Here is a 15,162-nt window from a genome sequence, read left to right as displayed (position 1 = left end):
GTGAATAGTAGTTCTCCAAATTTGGAGAACTACTATTCACCTCTCTAAATATGAAGAATATAGAGTAATATAGAGTTGGGTTGGAGTGTCCATTCTCTATTTTACTCTCCAAATATAGAGAATGGAGAGTAAAATAGAGGTGGGTTGGAGACGGTCTAAATGTGCCTTTTAACTTGGTCTTATTTTACATTCATGTCCTTCAACTTTGGATGTGCACAAGTAGACACATGAGTCCTATGTGACATAATACACGTAGGACTCTACATAAGACTCAAATTGTCATGTAAGATGTCACGTAAGATGTGTGTGTCTATTTATTCAACTTTATACAAATTTAAGTATCTACTTGTGCACATTCAAAATTAGAGGGTATAAATATAAAATGAGATCAAGTTAAATGGTATATTTATGTACTATGAAGTAAAATACTATAGGTGATGATGTTTGTATAGTATTTGGAAATAAGTTTGGCATGTGAAAAAAGAGGGTAGAAAAGTTATTGCGCACCAAACTAGATATAACATACACTAGTGGTATTAGTTTTGATTTGCTGTTGAAAAAAAAAAAAGATTTGTTGAATTAAAAATTAGGGGTATAATTTTAGGTGGGACTAAAATAGAAATTGCATTAATCAAAACAGAACAACTGTTTTTCTTACACGTCAGCAGTCTACCAGATTTCAAGACATGGAACGTGAGATATGCACAATTATTTCCCCGATGAGTATTGAAAATACTCTTGAATTTGACCGTAAGTTATTAGTTTTCTCAAAACTAATAAATGTGATATAATGGTTGATAATTTTTTGTTTGTGCTTGAAGAATTTCTTGATAAGGAGTGTTTATCTTTTTAGTGTGTTTATTCGATATAAATTTAAATTAATCGGATCAGTAATTACATAAACTCATCACCAAGTTGAAAAAATTGCGATAATCCATACATATACAATGTACATTAATTCATATAAAAATAACGAAGCTAAACTTTAAAACTTTATTTATCAAAATCGCAACCTTAACTGTATAACAATAAATCGTTATCTCAAACTTAAGTAAACAAATATGAGAGAGAATCAATTAAAAGACGTGAAGAATTGTAGTATCCATTTATCAAAAGTACACTTAGATAAACAATGATAACAAATCCTCAAGATACATTAGCAAAGCCAAAATCTTTAATTTTGAAACGACCATTTTAAATATTAATAATTAAATTCTACACTTAATATTTACACATAGTTAATATTTCTTTTTAATACAAACATATTATATATATAAAAGCTATTAAATTCGACTGAACCATGCCTAAATTTCTAACTATACATGTAATGGCTAAAGAAGACAAATTACCTTTATATTGTAAGCCATAAAGTTGGTTACGTTGTAGTGTTTCGTGACTCACCATGCTACCTTTTCCCTTATTATTTTCACATCGATATTGTCATATAAAATACTCTTTTTTTTTTGGCCTAAACAATTTTTCATCACATCTCACATTTTTGACGTGTTTGTATTGTCATTTTTTCGAGTTTTTTTTTTTTTTTTATCGTTATTTTTTTTCATTTCATACGCATGCTTCACCTATGAAAAGAGAAAAAAAAAGAGAAAAGTAATGTAACAAAAAACTGTTTGGCGTTTCTTTTTCTTTTAGAATTCCAAGTTATACATTTGTCACAAAATAGCGGTTAGCTATTTTAAGAACAAGTTATTATTTTGTTTCAATTTGTTTATTTTACTCCTTTTTAATTCATTGAAAAAATGTCTCTATCTTTTCTGACAACTCCTTAATTTTAACTTTACGAGTTGCATATCTAAAACTATAGGATTAAAGACATTTTGATACATGCCACATAACTTTAATTTAAGACCACATGATTCAAAAATCTTAATATTTACTTTGTCAAACTCAATATCAAGTCAAAATCAGATAAATAAATTGAACGGAAGGGAGTATTAGATATTTGTAGCTTAATTATATAAAGGAAATGATTTTCTTGGTGCTCTACAAGTTTGGAAAAGAATAAAAATGTGATTTGACAAACGAAAAGAGGGAGAAAATTAAACTAGAGAAATCTCTTCATAAAGACAATCATCTTTCTTTTATTTTATTTCTTTGTTATTCCCTTCTTTTATATTTGTAGCTTATTTCGAATTATAAGATAAAAAAAAAGGAGAAGAAGTGGAACTATTTTTCTTCTACCTACATTTTTTAGCTCCTTCTTTAATTAGTAGAGTAGTTATTAATTCAAATAGAAAGACTTCACAATTAGAATTACTCAATATTGTATATTTTAAAAAGACATTTTTTATCTTTATCATTATTAGAAAGGAGATAAGATAGAGAATGCCCACATCCAATAATAGACTTGACAAACTTGGCTTCTGTTAGGCAGCAAGTCATGGTAGAGCTTGTTTTATTTTATTTGTCCTGTTTGGTTAATAATTAAAAAATCAATTGCTCCTCGGTTCTTGGGCTTGAGTTTTTTTTTTTTTTTACTGGAGTTGATTTCTCAGATGATTAAATACTTTTACAACGAAGACTTTTGCATTTTCTGTCTAATATATTTTTTGTAATACAAGAAATACCCTTCCTAAAAACAAAACATGAGAAAGTAATAGGAAAAAAAGAAGAAGAAGATGACTTTTAGGGGCCTAATAAGGTATTATTGCAAGAAGAGGAACAACTTATTTTAAGCTAAGGATCAAGATTGAATATTGGAATATGAATTTTGTTGGAATAATCAAAAGCAAAAGGACATCCAAATAAAATAGTACTATCATATTAGTTGATCATTTTTTATTTTGCATGATGCTTAAGAAATCATAAATAAGAAGATAATTTACTAATTTACCCCTTAAAAAACTTTTACGAATTTTACAAATAAATATGAACACTTTAAAAAAAATTACTAGTAATATAATATAGAAATAATTAAATTAATATTTTCTTGATTTAGTAAAATGAACCATTAATATGAAACATCTATTTTTAATATGATGATCAACAAATATGAAATGAAGGAAGTAAGAGCCAAATAATCTCTTATATTTTGTTGTCATTTCAGATGTAAAAAGAGTAGTAAAATTTTTGGGGCTTTTGGCTTTTTTCAATTATTGATTATTCCAACAAATGAGAGTAGTGACAACTTGAAATAAATATACGTTATCACCTTAGTCAAATTTGCTGGCAAAAAGGATACCATAAAATAAATAGCATTTATAGTACCCTGATTTTGACAAACGATAGACGTGTACTAAACTATTGGTTTCGAAAAGTATAGTCAATTATTTGATTTTGTTAACCATAGAATTTGATGATTTAAACAAAAAATGGAGCAATTTTACATGATTAGTGGTCTTGCCTGAATCAAATGTTTACATCTAACTACACAACTAACCTTAAGAATCAACTATATATTCAAGACGTCTTACACATTAATTGATTTTGTGTAAAAATCTGCTATCATATCAATTGTATACGGAAAAATGAAGTATTAATAAAATATAGAGTATATGATCATCAGAAGTCAAAATTCATTTCCAATTTTGGCTTTGAAAGAAGAAACTTTTGCGCTCCTCTATTACCATTTTAGAGGCATACGCCCCATAAGAACTGTCTACTTGAGATTGTCCCTTACTCGTAAGTCTTACCACAAAAATAGAAGTAGCAATAGGAAACAATGAGACCATCAAATGAAGAAAGAGTTCCTTGACAGGTGATATTCCCCAATCAAGAGAAGAAAAGTCTTTATGAGACTAGTTAAATAAAAGGTACTTTAAATCATTCCCAAAATCAGATTCTCCAGAACAATTTCTAACCTACATTAAATCAAACTGTCTTTTCAACATCGTAGAAAAAATTGGTTAATTTAATATTCCTTGGTCTAGAGTGGACTTTCATGTCCAAAAGAAATTTTATAATTAGATGAAATGCCTACTTTAAGAGAACCTCCATAGTGCATGGAAACACACTGAATAATAATACAGGAATGCAACAAACGAACACTTATGTTATTATATGATCTAGTAACAATAACTATGAAGCTTATTTAAGATAAAATACAATAAGATAAAATTGTTGCAACGTATTTAATCAAGATGGATAACTTTTGGAAATTCATATTTCAATAGTTTCCAAATAGATATGAAAGGTGAATACAATATCAGGAAAACCAAAAGCATTAATTGTATCAATGATCCAACCTTACAAGGTGTAGTTGTTTCATGTAGAAAACATACATTAGTAACATATATTTCTTGAGCGCAAATTGACTCGCGGAAATTTCTAAGTCCCAAACTTTAGGTCTATAATTATGCTGCTTTTGTTTCTGCTGCTCCTTCCTTTGGTCCTACCTTCACCTCACCAGAGCAACACCCACCACCGTGGTGGTGGTGGTGATGATGCTGGTGGTGCTTCTTGCCCTTCAATTCCTTCCTCATATCATAAGCATCTTCCCCATCTGCATAGTACTTGGCTTCCATATCATGAATCTTATATCCTAATGTCTCTGTATAGAGCTTAAATGCAGCCCTGTTGCTCTTCCTAACATGCAGAGACACATACTCTGCTCCAAACACCTTTTACCAAAAGCAAAAATTAGATCTTATTGTTAGAATCTTTCCAACTGAGGAACATTATTGCATCAGGACAAACAATATGCATGCTAAATAAGATTATACTGTTTTGTTTTAACTTTAAGCACATTATTGAATCAACAAGGAATAACAGTGACAGAATGAACATAGGAGCAGAGTAAAAGTTCCAAAAACTCATCAAAAATATTGACGAGGGCGTGTAGGATACTCCAAAAATAGTGTATTTTTGAGGAATCCGACATGGGTGCGACAACATTTTTGGAGAGTCCAAGCAACGTAGCCAATAACCGTAACTCACTGAGTCAAAAATCCAGTAATATTCATTTTCAAAAAAAAAATCCAGTAATATGTACCTAATTAGGTTGATACTATAGTCACATACTACCGGAAACTTGTGCTTTCCAAAAGATCTACATTAGTGGTAAACCAAAGCATGACCTTCCACTACTCCATTTTCAAAAATTCTATTTTCTTTTTGTTTGCACCAGAGGGTGGGTCGACAAGGCTCCTTGATAAAGAGAAGCTAATTGGTGACATAATGTGATAACAGTTACCAAAAGGGGTACGGTAAATTGAGGGATCCAAAATATTGATTTCATAGACTACTATTCCCATGGCTGGTACAGATCCAGCATTAAAGACCTAAAAGCTCAATGACTCAATATGAAGGGAACACAAATTTTCTTGAATAATCCACAAATTTTCAGTGAATGTGCCTCGTTACTATGTTTTTCCTTTAACATATTATACTAAATTGAAACTTCCACACTTGTACAGGCTTCTCACCTCCAATGTGTTATTATTAGTCTAAAATTAATCAAAGATCATAGGACATATCTTTTTATCTACTGGCATAAAAAAGTAAGTGGTACACCAAACTTCAAGACGAATGACCTAATTCATAATTTGTGATTGTAATTATCAAGACTAATAATCTTAAACCAATGAAAAGTATGCACCGAAACCCTTGTTTCACCACATCACAATCCTCATTATCCGAGGTTGGGGTAAATGCATGGGGCTCAAATATTGACCAACCAAAGCCTGTACATTAATGAGACAAGCTTGACCTCAATTACGGTTTGAATATTAGATAAGCAGAACAAGTTCGCTTACTTTTGGTTTTCTTATCCAATCGTTTACGCTATCATGATATTGGCGCAACTGCCCAATCATTTCCTTGAGCTACAGGTATTACTTAGCTCTCTTCCACTATCCCTTTGGTCTCTCAATCTCCCTCAGCTTTTTGTTTCCCTCAGAAGAGGGAGCTCACCTGCTCAACAGCTAAGGTTGCTTCATCGTAGAATCTTCACAATTTAATTCTAAAAAACAGTATATTTTCACAAAGTTTATACTTTTAGTTTGATAACCGTGGTGTCGGGGCCAACTACCTCAACTAATTCACTAGATAAATTGAAATTTTTGTCTCACCCGTTAACAGGGTTCTATTATAACGATTGCTTCTTCTCTCTCATTCTCAACACTCTCCTCCAGTTTCTTCCTCTGTTATTGTTTGGTTTTAGTGCTCCCATTTTTCATTCAAAGTAAGCTTCTCGTTTCTTTCTATTAGTGTTTACATTGGCGATTATGTTTTGAGACTTGTGCTATTTTCATTTTGGTATACTACTTTGGTTACCTTTTGATTATTAGATTCTTCTATATACCATGCTAAATTAAAGCATCTGATTTTGTTTGGGTATAATGTTGGTTTTGATTTTGGGAACACTTGTTTTCAGTTATTTTGCACCGTTTTGTCTTTATTTTTAGTTTGTCTTTCAACAAGTGCGTGCAAAAATGTCTTCACCTAATCAATGTGAGAAGATAGCTGATGATGATGAGGATTTTGAGACCCTGTTTCTCCTGCTAAACATCCCCAACAGAAAAGCACTCAAAGGATCCGCTCGTAGACAAAGCAAGTTGTTGAGGCAAGCATGAGTAACGAGAAGTTGCTTATTGTTGTGGCCGACAGGGACAAAGTGAGTTCTGGTATCAAATCAAAAAAGAGAAAGGTCGATGACGATAGTTGAAACAGTTCGGGTGTTTAGCATAAAAAGAAGAGGATTCCTGCTCAAGGCATAGTAGAGTAAAGCCGAATAGAAGGTATTCCCTGTGGTTTCCTATATTGGTTTTTAAGTCCTTGTATAAATTATGTATATATATGCTTTACAATCTTTTTCAACTCTCTAGTTTCATTAGCTTTCATACTGAGGTTGCTGACATCTATCTAGAACCACACTAGGATTAGTTGCCATGCCAATGAGAAAATTGTCAGGCTTGATTGATACACAACTACAGATGTTCCGGGGTAGTTATTTTGATTACTTCTTTCACTTGCATCCATTCATGAATCCAGAATCATCCTTTCAAGGAAATTTTTCTCTTCTGCCTAGATGAAATTTTCTCATCATAATTTCTATTCAAGCCAAACTTTTTAGAGTAAACTAGTCAAATGCTTGAGCTGAAAACTATTGTATTTCAATCCAGAGTTTGAACAGCACATAAGGCAATGAGTTGGAATATCTACAACTCAACCATGACACTGATGGTGCGCAACCCAGACACCCAAACAATAAAAAAGTTCACTTGTCACCAAAAACTTCATTCACCATCAAATATAATCAGCCAATTCTGACTAACAAGTTAACAACTGGCACATATATCCATTTTTACAGAACTGTCTAATTTCCAAAACTAAATTACTTATCAAAACGCCCTCCTACCAATCTAATATCCAGAATCAAATCAACTTATCATTCTTTCAACAAATGAATCTAATTTCCAGATTTAATCACTTGTTAAAACATATTTCTTTTAGGAAACGAAATATCCAGAGCTAAAGCACTTGATCAATTATTTTCAATAATCCATACCTGTTCCATGGCATTCTGAGCAGCGGTCATGAGCTTAGTAGCCAAACCAAGTTTCCGGTGAGTCCTGACTACGGCAAGGGAAGTGATGTGTCCATGGCACTCAGTGGTTTCCTCTTCCATTTTAGCTAACACATATCCCACAATCTTACCATTGTAATCTTCAGCAACGTAGAGAAGCTGAGGCCACGAAAGTATGTGGTAAAAGTAATACTTCATCTGGTAATTCTCAGGAAGGCATAGCAAATTGCATGCTTGCATCGCAAGCAAATCATCTATCGTCGCCTTTCGTATGCACACCATTTTTCAATCTCAATCTCACGCGATAATTAGGGTTTGCACTGATCTTCAAGAGGGGAGCTATGTTCGTCAGAAATTGATAGGCAATCATTAATTTGGGCTTTTTATTTGGGCCTCATAGAATGGCCCAATCCAGTCAAATGGGGAAAGAATTTGACAAATAGCCATTTTGGACCGCGTTTCAACGCTATATTCAACATTTAAATTTGAACTGATAAAAATTTGAACCTCTTACGTATTTTCAGAAGGGGAACTTTCGCAAATAATTATTATAATAAACTTAATTATGCTCCATAACTATAGTTTACATATTTACAGGCTGTAGCTACAGTTTAATTAAGTTGCCTCGTTTGTATAATTCGCGAGTATATTTGTATAATTAAGTTATTTTTGTATAAACTCAAAATAACGAATTTATACAATTACAAATATCTGAAGTGTAAACAGTTATACAAATTATATTATACAAAAATTACATTATAGAAAAGTTATACAAATTATATTATACAAATGTATGAATTATACAAAACTAAAAAGTTGAGCCATGTAATTATAGCTAAAAGTAGGTTGCGAATTGTAATTAAGGTAAACTATAGCTATGTTAAGTAATTAACTAATATATGTTTGTTTATACACATAATTTTCCCTTTTCAGAATAAGGCTAATTGTGTTGGAATTTCACATGTCAAAGTTTTGAATATCGCAACAAACACTGAAGTTATCCCCGTATTTAGGGAAGCATATTTTTATTCACATTAAAATTATTTTTAATTACATTTGAAACGGTAGCTAAATATTATGAGTAATTTTCCCATTACTTCGATTACTGAAGTCACAACTTCAGCTCCATTTAATTTGAGAACTCCTGGATTGAGTTGCCATGCTAATGGTCTTCCATTAACTGTACTGGATAGGGTATGACTTATCATTTATGCTCAAATTTCTAGAATATTAAAGGAACTATTTGAAGTAATCATATACTCATGTCAAATCTATTTGAAACTGGTACATCTAAATAAAAAGAAACGTCCATGTAAAGCACAACACACAGGAAAAGAGAAAGAGGTGTCAGATGCCAAAAACATCACGATAATGTTAATGTGGCTTCAAACAACACCTATTTAAAGTGCTACAGAACTAACAACAAATACTCAGGTAGTGTATGAGAATCCTTTTCACTTCCTAAATTTCCAAACTCTGATATACTTATCATTATGAGTAGTGACAACTTTCTCCATCCCAACAGCTAAACATGTGATTTGTGGCTTGGAAGTTCTTGGCATAAGATCAATTCGATCATCTTCAGACAGCCTTTTCACTTTCCGTCTCTCAATTTGCACAGTTCCAAATCTCTCTGTTGAACAATGTAATGCAGTGGTACTATCATCCATTATGCATCTCGAAATTACTTCACCAGTTACCTGGTCCACAGTTCTTAACACACCGTCGATTCCACCAACTACCAATGTTGAAGTGTCGTTCATAAGGTGATGCATAGAATAAATAACATTTGGAGAAACTCTTGTTTCCCATAGAGTTCTCGTCGTGTTCCTGTATCAAGCATTTTCAGGATTGAAATAACCAGAAACTAGAAAAATATTAAACTGCATAGGAAAACAATTTCACGACTCGGAGCATATAGCAGCAAGCTGTAGCTAAGCAAATCCTATTCATCATCTAAACGTATGATGAAAAGATTCCACATTCACATTTGAAGATGAGAAAGACGAAATAAATCTCACATTAATCCCTCACAAGCTTTTCTTTTTGAAGTTTATGCATCTAAATTCTTCACCTAAGAAAAAGCCATCAGAATGAAGGATTTTTGGTTCATCGCTGCAATATCAGTCAAGAATGAAACTACTCTACCCACTGGATCAGATTATTTGACACAGATAATTGGTTCGCATTTTTCTAGTTACCTTCACAAGGTCCAAAGTTATCTCTCCTTCAGCCTTGACGTTAGAGACTAATTAAAATCTCCCCTCTCTGTACTTTCAAGGGAGGCCAATTTTTTAGTCAATATCGATACCCTTGAAACAATTCTGTATCCCAGTCATCCCTCCTTCCCTAAAAGTACTTTATATTTCAAAGAAACATATACTAGGCCCTACTTACCATACATACTTCAGAACAAAAAATCAAAGCAGCATGCAACCTTGGCTTCAAGCCAATTTGCTTTATCTTTCACTATGCTGATTGCTCGAGTTCACTACAGTCTTTTGGAATGCTAACATTATGAATTTATGACTGATGGAACCTTTCAAGTTTCAACAACTTAGCCCTCCATTATCAATAGTAATATTTCAAGAGATCATTATCAACTTTAAACTTGATCTCAAGAACCACATGTAAATCCAAGTCCAGTATTCATTTTATTCGATTCCATTTTTAGACCACAATCAGCCAGAGAGAAATAGTAAAGCTCCTTTTTTCTTCTTTCCATTCTTCTCTCTCCACTTTTTTTCTTCTTTTCCCCTTTGCTTCTTTAACTAATTAGCAATTGCCCCCAATATTGTAACATCTCGCACCTAGAAACGACTATAAAGAGTTTAAAAATATGAAAATATTGATTTTTGGAAAGAATAAGGAAATCTGGAAATTTTGTCTAAGTTAAGAAAGTGAGTTTTGGCCATTTTCAAATGGCCATAACTCCTAGCTCAGGAGGAGTTAGGAGCAGCTCTTAATATGGTTGGAAATCCCTTGGAGAGATCTTTCCAACACCGCCGAGATTGCACGATTTCGACATCGTATGGGTGAGATATGCCTTTCGGAAGTTGGGCTGTTGGATTGAGGAAAGTCCCAATCCGAATTTAGGGAAGGGCAAAGTAGTCTTTTCTCTAATTAATTTCCTAATTTGATTTTAGGGATTATTGGGGTGAAAACAGAACCTAAATCAGTTTTGGTAAATTAAAGAACGCTTAGGGCTTGGAGAAGAGAGAAAGGAAGAAAAAGGCAAGAATTCGTCAAGATCATCCAAGCTTGCGAGTGGAATTCGTCGGGGTGATCCCTATTAAGGTATGTGAGATCTTTTCGTGTTGGGTTAGTTCACCCACACACCAACTTGTTCAATCCAATTGTTTTGAGTTGTTTACATGTTGAAGAAGTAAGGTTCTTGAAGAACAAATTGTAGAATTCTTGTTGGTTGAGTTTGTTGACGCTTGGGGGTGAGTTGATTCATGTTTCCGAGTTAGATTGGTTGTATATTGAGGGTAATATTGATCCTAAGTGTTTGGGGAAGGAACTGTAATGACCCTCATGGTCATTTCTGTGTGTCGTTTAGAGCGTTCCTGTAGCGACCCCAAGTCATGTATGACTTGCTGGGACTGACAGTTCGATCACCTGGTCGTTCGTTTGGTTATAGTGTGAGTTTTAGTGTTTTGGAGCTTATGAACCTTTGAATCATTGAATTTGGACTTGAAATGAGAGAGTTATGAGGGTTTTATGTTTGGGAAATATTGCTGATATATCTGCATTATATAGCAGATTTTCTGCAAATTTTTTTCCCAAAATTAAAACCTCCGACGGGGTGCTCCGCACTCGTTCGGAACCCCGTGCGCGCAAACGAGATATGCAACCATACCAAATTCGATATTCCGAACTCAATGGCATAGTCAAAATTTCCATACAAGGTCATCTCGATAAAAAGTGGGTCCCACACCCAAATGTCATTTTAAGTCAAAAACCACAAAAGAGCTCAGAAAAATATCGAAAACCTTGAGACACAAAAGAAAGGTCCATCTAGACCAAACTTGACATTCTGGAGCTAACCGCACTGACGAAATTCTCATCCGAGCGCGTTTACTCAGAATGTTGACCAAAGTCAAACTTAGGCCAAATTTCAAAGGCTAAAACGCCTAATGGCACCGACTCACACTGAAAACCTCGGGAGTCATGCCGACCAAGCTACTAGGCTAAAATGACCCTTTCGGAGCTGATGGAATTGTCAGAATTGGATTCCGATGTCATCTTCTTGAACTTTTGATCGAAAGTGATCATTCAAGGTTCATAAGCTCCAAAACACTAAAACTCACACTATAACCAAACGAATGACCAGGTGACCGAACTGTCAGTCCCAGCAAGTCATAAATGACTTGGGGTCGCTACAGGAACGCTCTAACCGACACACAGAAAGCAAGACACAGAAATGACCAGGAGGGTCATTACAATATCCACTACTAAAAAGGACTTCCGTCCGCGAAAGAAAGGATCAAGAAGATGACATCAGAATTCAATTTTGACGATTCCATCAGCTCCGGAAGGGTCATTTTAGGCTAGTAGCTTGGTCGGCATGACTCCCAAGGTTTTTAGTGTGAGTCGGTGCCATTAGGCGTTTTAGCCTTTGAAATTTGGCCTAAGTTTGACTTTGGTCAACATTCTGAGTAAACGCGCTCGGATGAGAATTTCGTCAGTGCGGTTAGCTTCGGAATGTCAAGTTTGGTCTAGATGAACCTTTCTTTTGTGTCTCGAGGTTTTTGATATTTTTGTGAGCTCTTTTGTGGTTTTTGACTTAAAATGACATTTGGGTGTGGGACCCACTTTTTATTGAGATGATCTCGTATGGAAATTTTGATTGTGCCATTGAGTCCGGAATATCGAATTTGGTATGGTTGCATATCTCGTTTGCGCGCACGGGGTTCCGAACGAGTTCGGAGCACCCCGTCGGAGGTTTTAATTTTGGGAAAAAAATTGCAGAAAATCTGCTATATAATGCGGATATATCAGCAATACTTCCCAAACATAAAACTCTCATAACTCTCTCATTTCAAGTACAAATTCAGTGATTCAAAGGTTCATTTTGTGGGGGTTTTCGCAAGGAGCGTGTTGGTGAACTCGGAAACTGATTTGGGGTCCCCGTTTGAGGTAAATTTCGTAAAATACCTGCTGCCACGACCCCTTTTTGTGAGCTAGATTTTGGAATTGTTTGAAACTTGTTTTCTCAACCAATTTTAGGTCCGATTTCAGTGATTCTTGAGGTTATCTTGAGTGGTTTTTCGAGGAGAACGTCGTGGTATTGTCGGAATTCACTGTAGACCTCCCGTTTCTGGTAAATTTACTAATTCAGCTGCTGTCCCAATTCTAGTTCTTGAGAAAATTTGGGTTTTGGTTGCATGTTGATATTGTGTTCTTCCCTAGCCCGGAATTGTGTCCCATTTTGGGACATGAGCTCGGGGAAATGATTAGGACCTACTTTTGGGGTTAATTCCGGAATTTCCAGCGCGGGTCCCACTTTTCCCGTTTTGACCCCGAAATTGGTTTGTCTCTGTTTCTTGCGATTTTAGTGTCTAAACGACCGTAATAATGTTGTGACTCTATTTTTGATAGCGGGGCAGCGTTTCGAGGTCGTTCAGATAGGGAAAGCTCCGGTGAAGTGATTTTGGAGCACGTGTGATTAGCATACAGGTAGGCTACGATTTCCCTCTCTTTGATTGAGCTTGAAAGTGTGAATGTATGTTGATTAGTTGGGATTTGGGTTGGGTAGTTATTGAATCACGTATAGGTGTTTAAAAATCATGTTTTCGGCCTATTTCGAGAATTATCGGGTAACTGTGAGCATGCTTTGTGTTATTAATTGACCCTCCTCGCTATGTGAAGTGTTTGCATGCTTAATTACTTTTTATTTGAAGCATGTTGGGCCTTAGTTTAGGTTTGACTAGGGCTTGCCTTAGAATACATGATTCGGATCCAATAGGCCTTAGTTTTACCCCAACGTCGCTCGGCCGGCTTAGATCCCTGTAGACTGGTGTAGCAGACTTGAGTCTGATAGTTTGGGCCTTAGCTAGGCGATACACTTGCTCCGACGATAGTTATCCTTATTTCCCCAATGTTACGGCTTCACAAGTTATGTCGGCGACACTAGTTCTTCTTCGCGATTTGAATTTGATTTTCAATTCGATTCCAAGGACTTACATTGATTAGCTAAGTGTGGACGGCGTTCCACGGACATTTATGAGCATGGATCGATTAGGACTCTTTCTGCAGCTACATTGGCCTTATATGGAGCATCCGGTTTAAGGTCCGGCGTCTATTGCCCAGATACTTATATGGAGCATCCAGTTTAAGGTCCGGCCTCTATTGCCCAGATACTTATATAGAGCATCCGGTTAGAGTTCCGGCCTCAGATACTTGATACTACTTGGGTACTTCTGGTGAGTATCCGATTTGAGGTCCGGCCTCTGTACTGTCAGATTCTACTAATTGGGGTTGAAGTTCTGGTTCGATGTTCTCCGTTCTTGGGTTCTTATATGCAATTCTCTTTAGTTATAGTTATTTTGTGTACTCGTCGAGCTTATGGGGGTCCGTTCGGGTTTTTATTTAATTTGCGCACGAGTGTACCTTCTGGGCTTATGGGGGACTAGTTAGGTGTAGTTAGCTTATAGATTACTTTAGTTAGTTCTTTCTACACTCGTGTGCATTCCATTGTTAGATAGATTTCCGTGCTTGACCTCTGGTTGTGGTGTTTCTGCTTTTCATATTGCCTTTACTTTTCAAGTTCAGTCGGCCTATGATGCCTACTGGGTACCTGTTGTTTTGGTACTCATGCTACGCTCTGCATCTGTTTCGTGATGCAGGTCCGAGCACCAGTGGCCAGCGTTGATCCAGTTTGGAGTAGTCTGATCTAGAGACGGGGGTGAGCACACGGCGTTTTGTACTATTTCAGTCTCCATCTGTGTATAAAGACTTGTCTTTTACCTTTCGAGACAGTCCAGTCTCTGGGGTCCACTTTTGGGACTTGTACTCGTTTTGTTAGTAGCTCTGTACTAGTGACTTCCAGGTTCTGGGAGGGATCTTTATTTGTATATATGTTTTGGTTTTGCTTCTGCCTGTTTATGTTGCTATCTTAAATTTTGCCTACTCTTGTTTAGTTTCTGCCCTCAGACCCATTACTTGTTCCGAGTTACGGGTTGACTTACCTACTGGTGGGTTATAGTAGGTGTCATCATGATTCGAGTAATCGGATCGTGACAGGAACTATGGAAGTTAGGGAGGTTTAGAGAGGAAGAACGAAAGAGAAAAGTCGAAAGTCGTTGGGCAAAAGGGCTGGGGCGCCGCGCCTGCCAGAGCGCCACAAAAACTTCTCTGAAGTTTGGCCTCTGGCGTGTCGCGCCAGCCAGAGCTCCAGCCAGACTTCTCTGAAGTTTGAGGGTTGGCGCTCCGTGCCTCTCAGAGCGCCAGGGACGCCAGTTCTCCCCATTCGTTCCCCACCTTTTCGTACTTGTTCCTAAGCGATGTACCTATGTTTTCTAGTTGTTTCCAACACTCTAAGGTACATCTAAACATCATGAAATCATCCATAAACATGAGATCATGAACCTTGAATCTATAATCCAATTCAAGGAAAGTTAAGATCAAAGTCAAAGAAGTTAAGAGTCAAGTCTAGAAGTTAAGAAGCAAGTCAA

At 35.7% G+C, this 15,162-nt stretch overlaps 2 protein-coding genes across 2 annotated transcripts in view; both read right to left on the bottom strand.

Annotated features, from left to right (window-relative positions):
• Window positions 1-4,087: 4,087 nt before the first annotated feature.
• Window positions 4,088-7,836, bottom strand: LOC102600123 (N-alpha-acetyltransferase daf-31). The gene is made up of 2 exons (XM_006345334.2): window positions 7,466-7,836; window positions 4,088-4,577 (listed from the first exon to the last, which is right to left on the bottom strand). The coding sequence occupies exons 1-2, from the start codon at window positions 7,763-7,765 to the stop codon at window positions 4,311-4,313; spliced, it is 567 nt and encodes a 188-aa protein (XP_006345396.1). The 5' UTR covers window positions 7,766-7,836; the 3' UTR covers window positions 4,088-4,310.
• A 970-nt stretch (window positions 7,837-8,806) lies between these two features.
• LOC102578960 (F-box/WD-40 repeat-containing protein At3g52030-like) overlaps window positions 8,807-15,162 on the bottom strand; it is a 14,281-nt gene continuing 7,925 nt past the window's right edge. The window contains exon 9 of the mRNA NM_001315540.1: window positions 8,807-9,313. Coding sequence (NP_001302469.1) covers window positions 8,938-9,313 — 376 coding nt within the window. The 3' untranslated portion in view covers window positions 8,807-8,937. The remainder of the gene's footprint in view (window positions 9,314-15,162) is intronic.

The sequence above is a fragment of the Solanum tuberosum genome, unplaced genomic scaffold (assembly GCF_000226075.1).
Source record: "Solanum tuberosum cultivar DM 1-3 516 R44 unplaced genomic scaffold, SolTub_3.0 scf00068, whole genome shotgun sequence".
NCBI classification, from domain to species: Eukaryota; Viridiplantae; Streptophyta; class Magnoliopsida; order Solanales; family Solanaceae; genus Solanum; species Solanum tuberosum.
The sequence above is the reverse complement of the archived record's forward strand: the minus strand, read 5'-3'. Positions and strand labels throughout refer to the sequence as shown.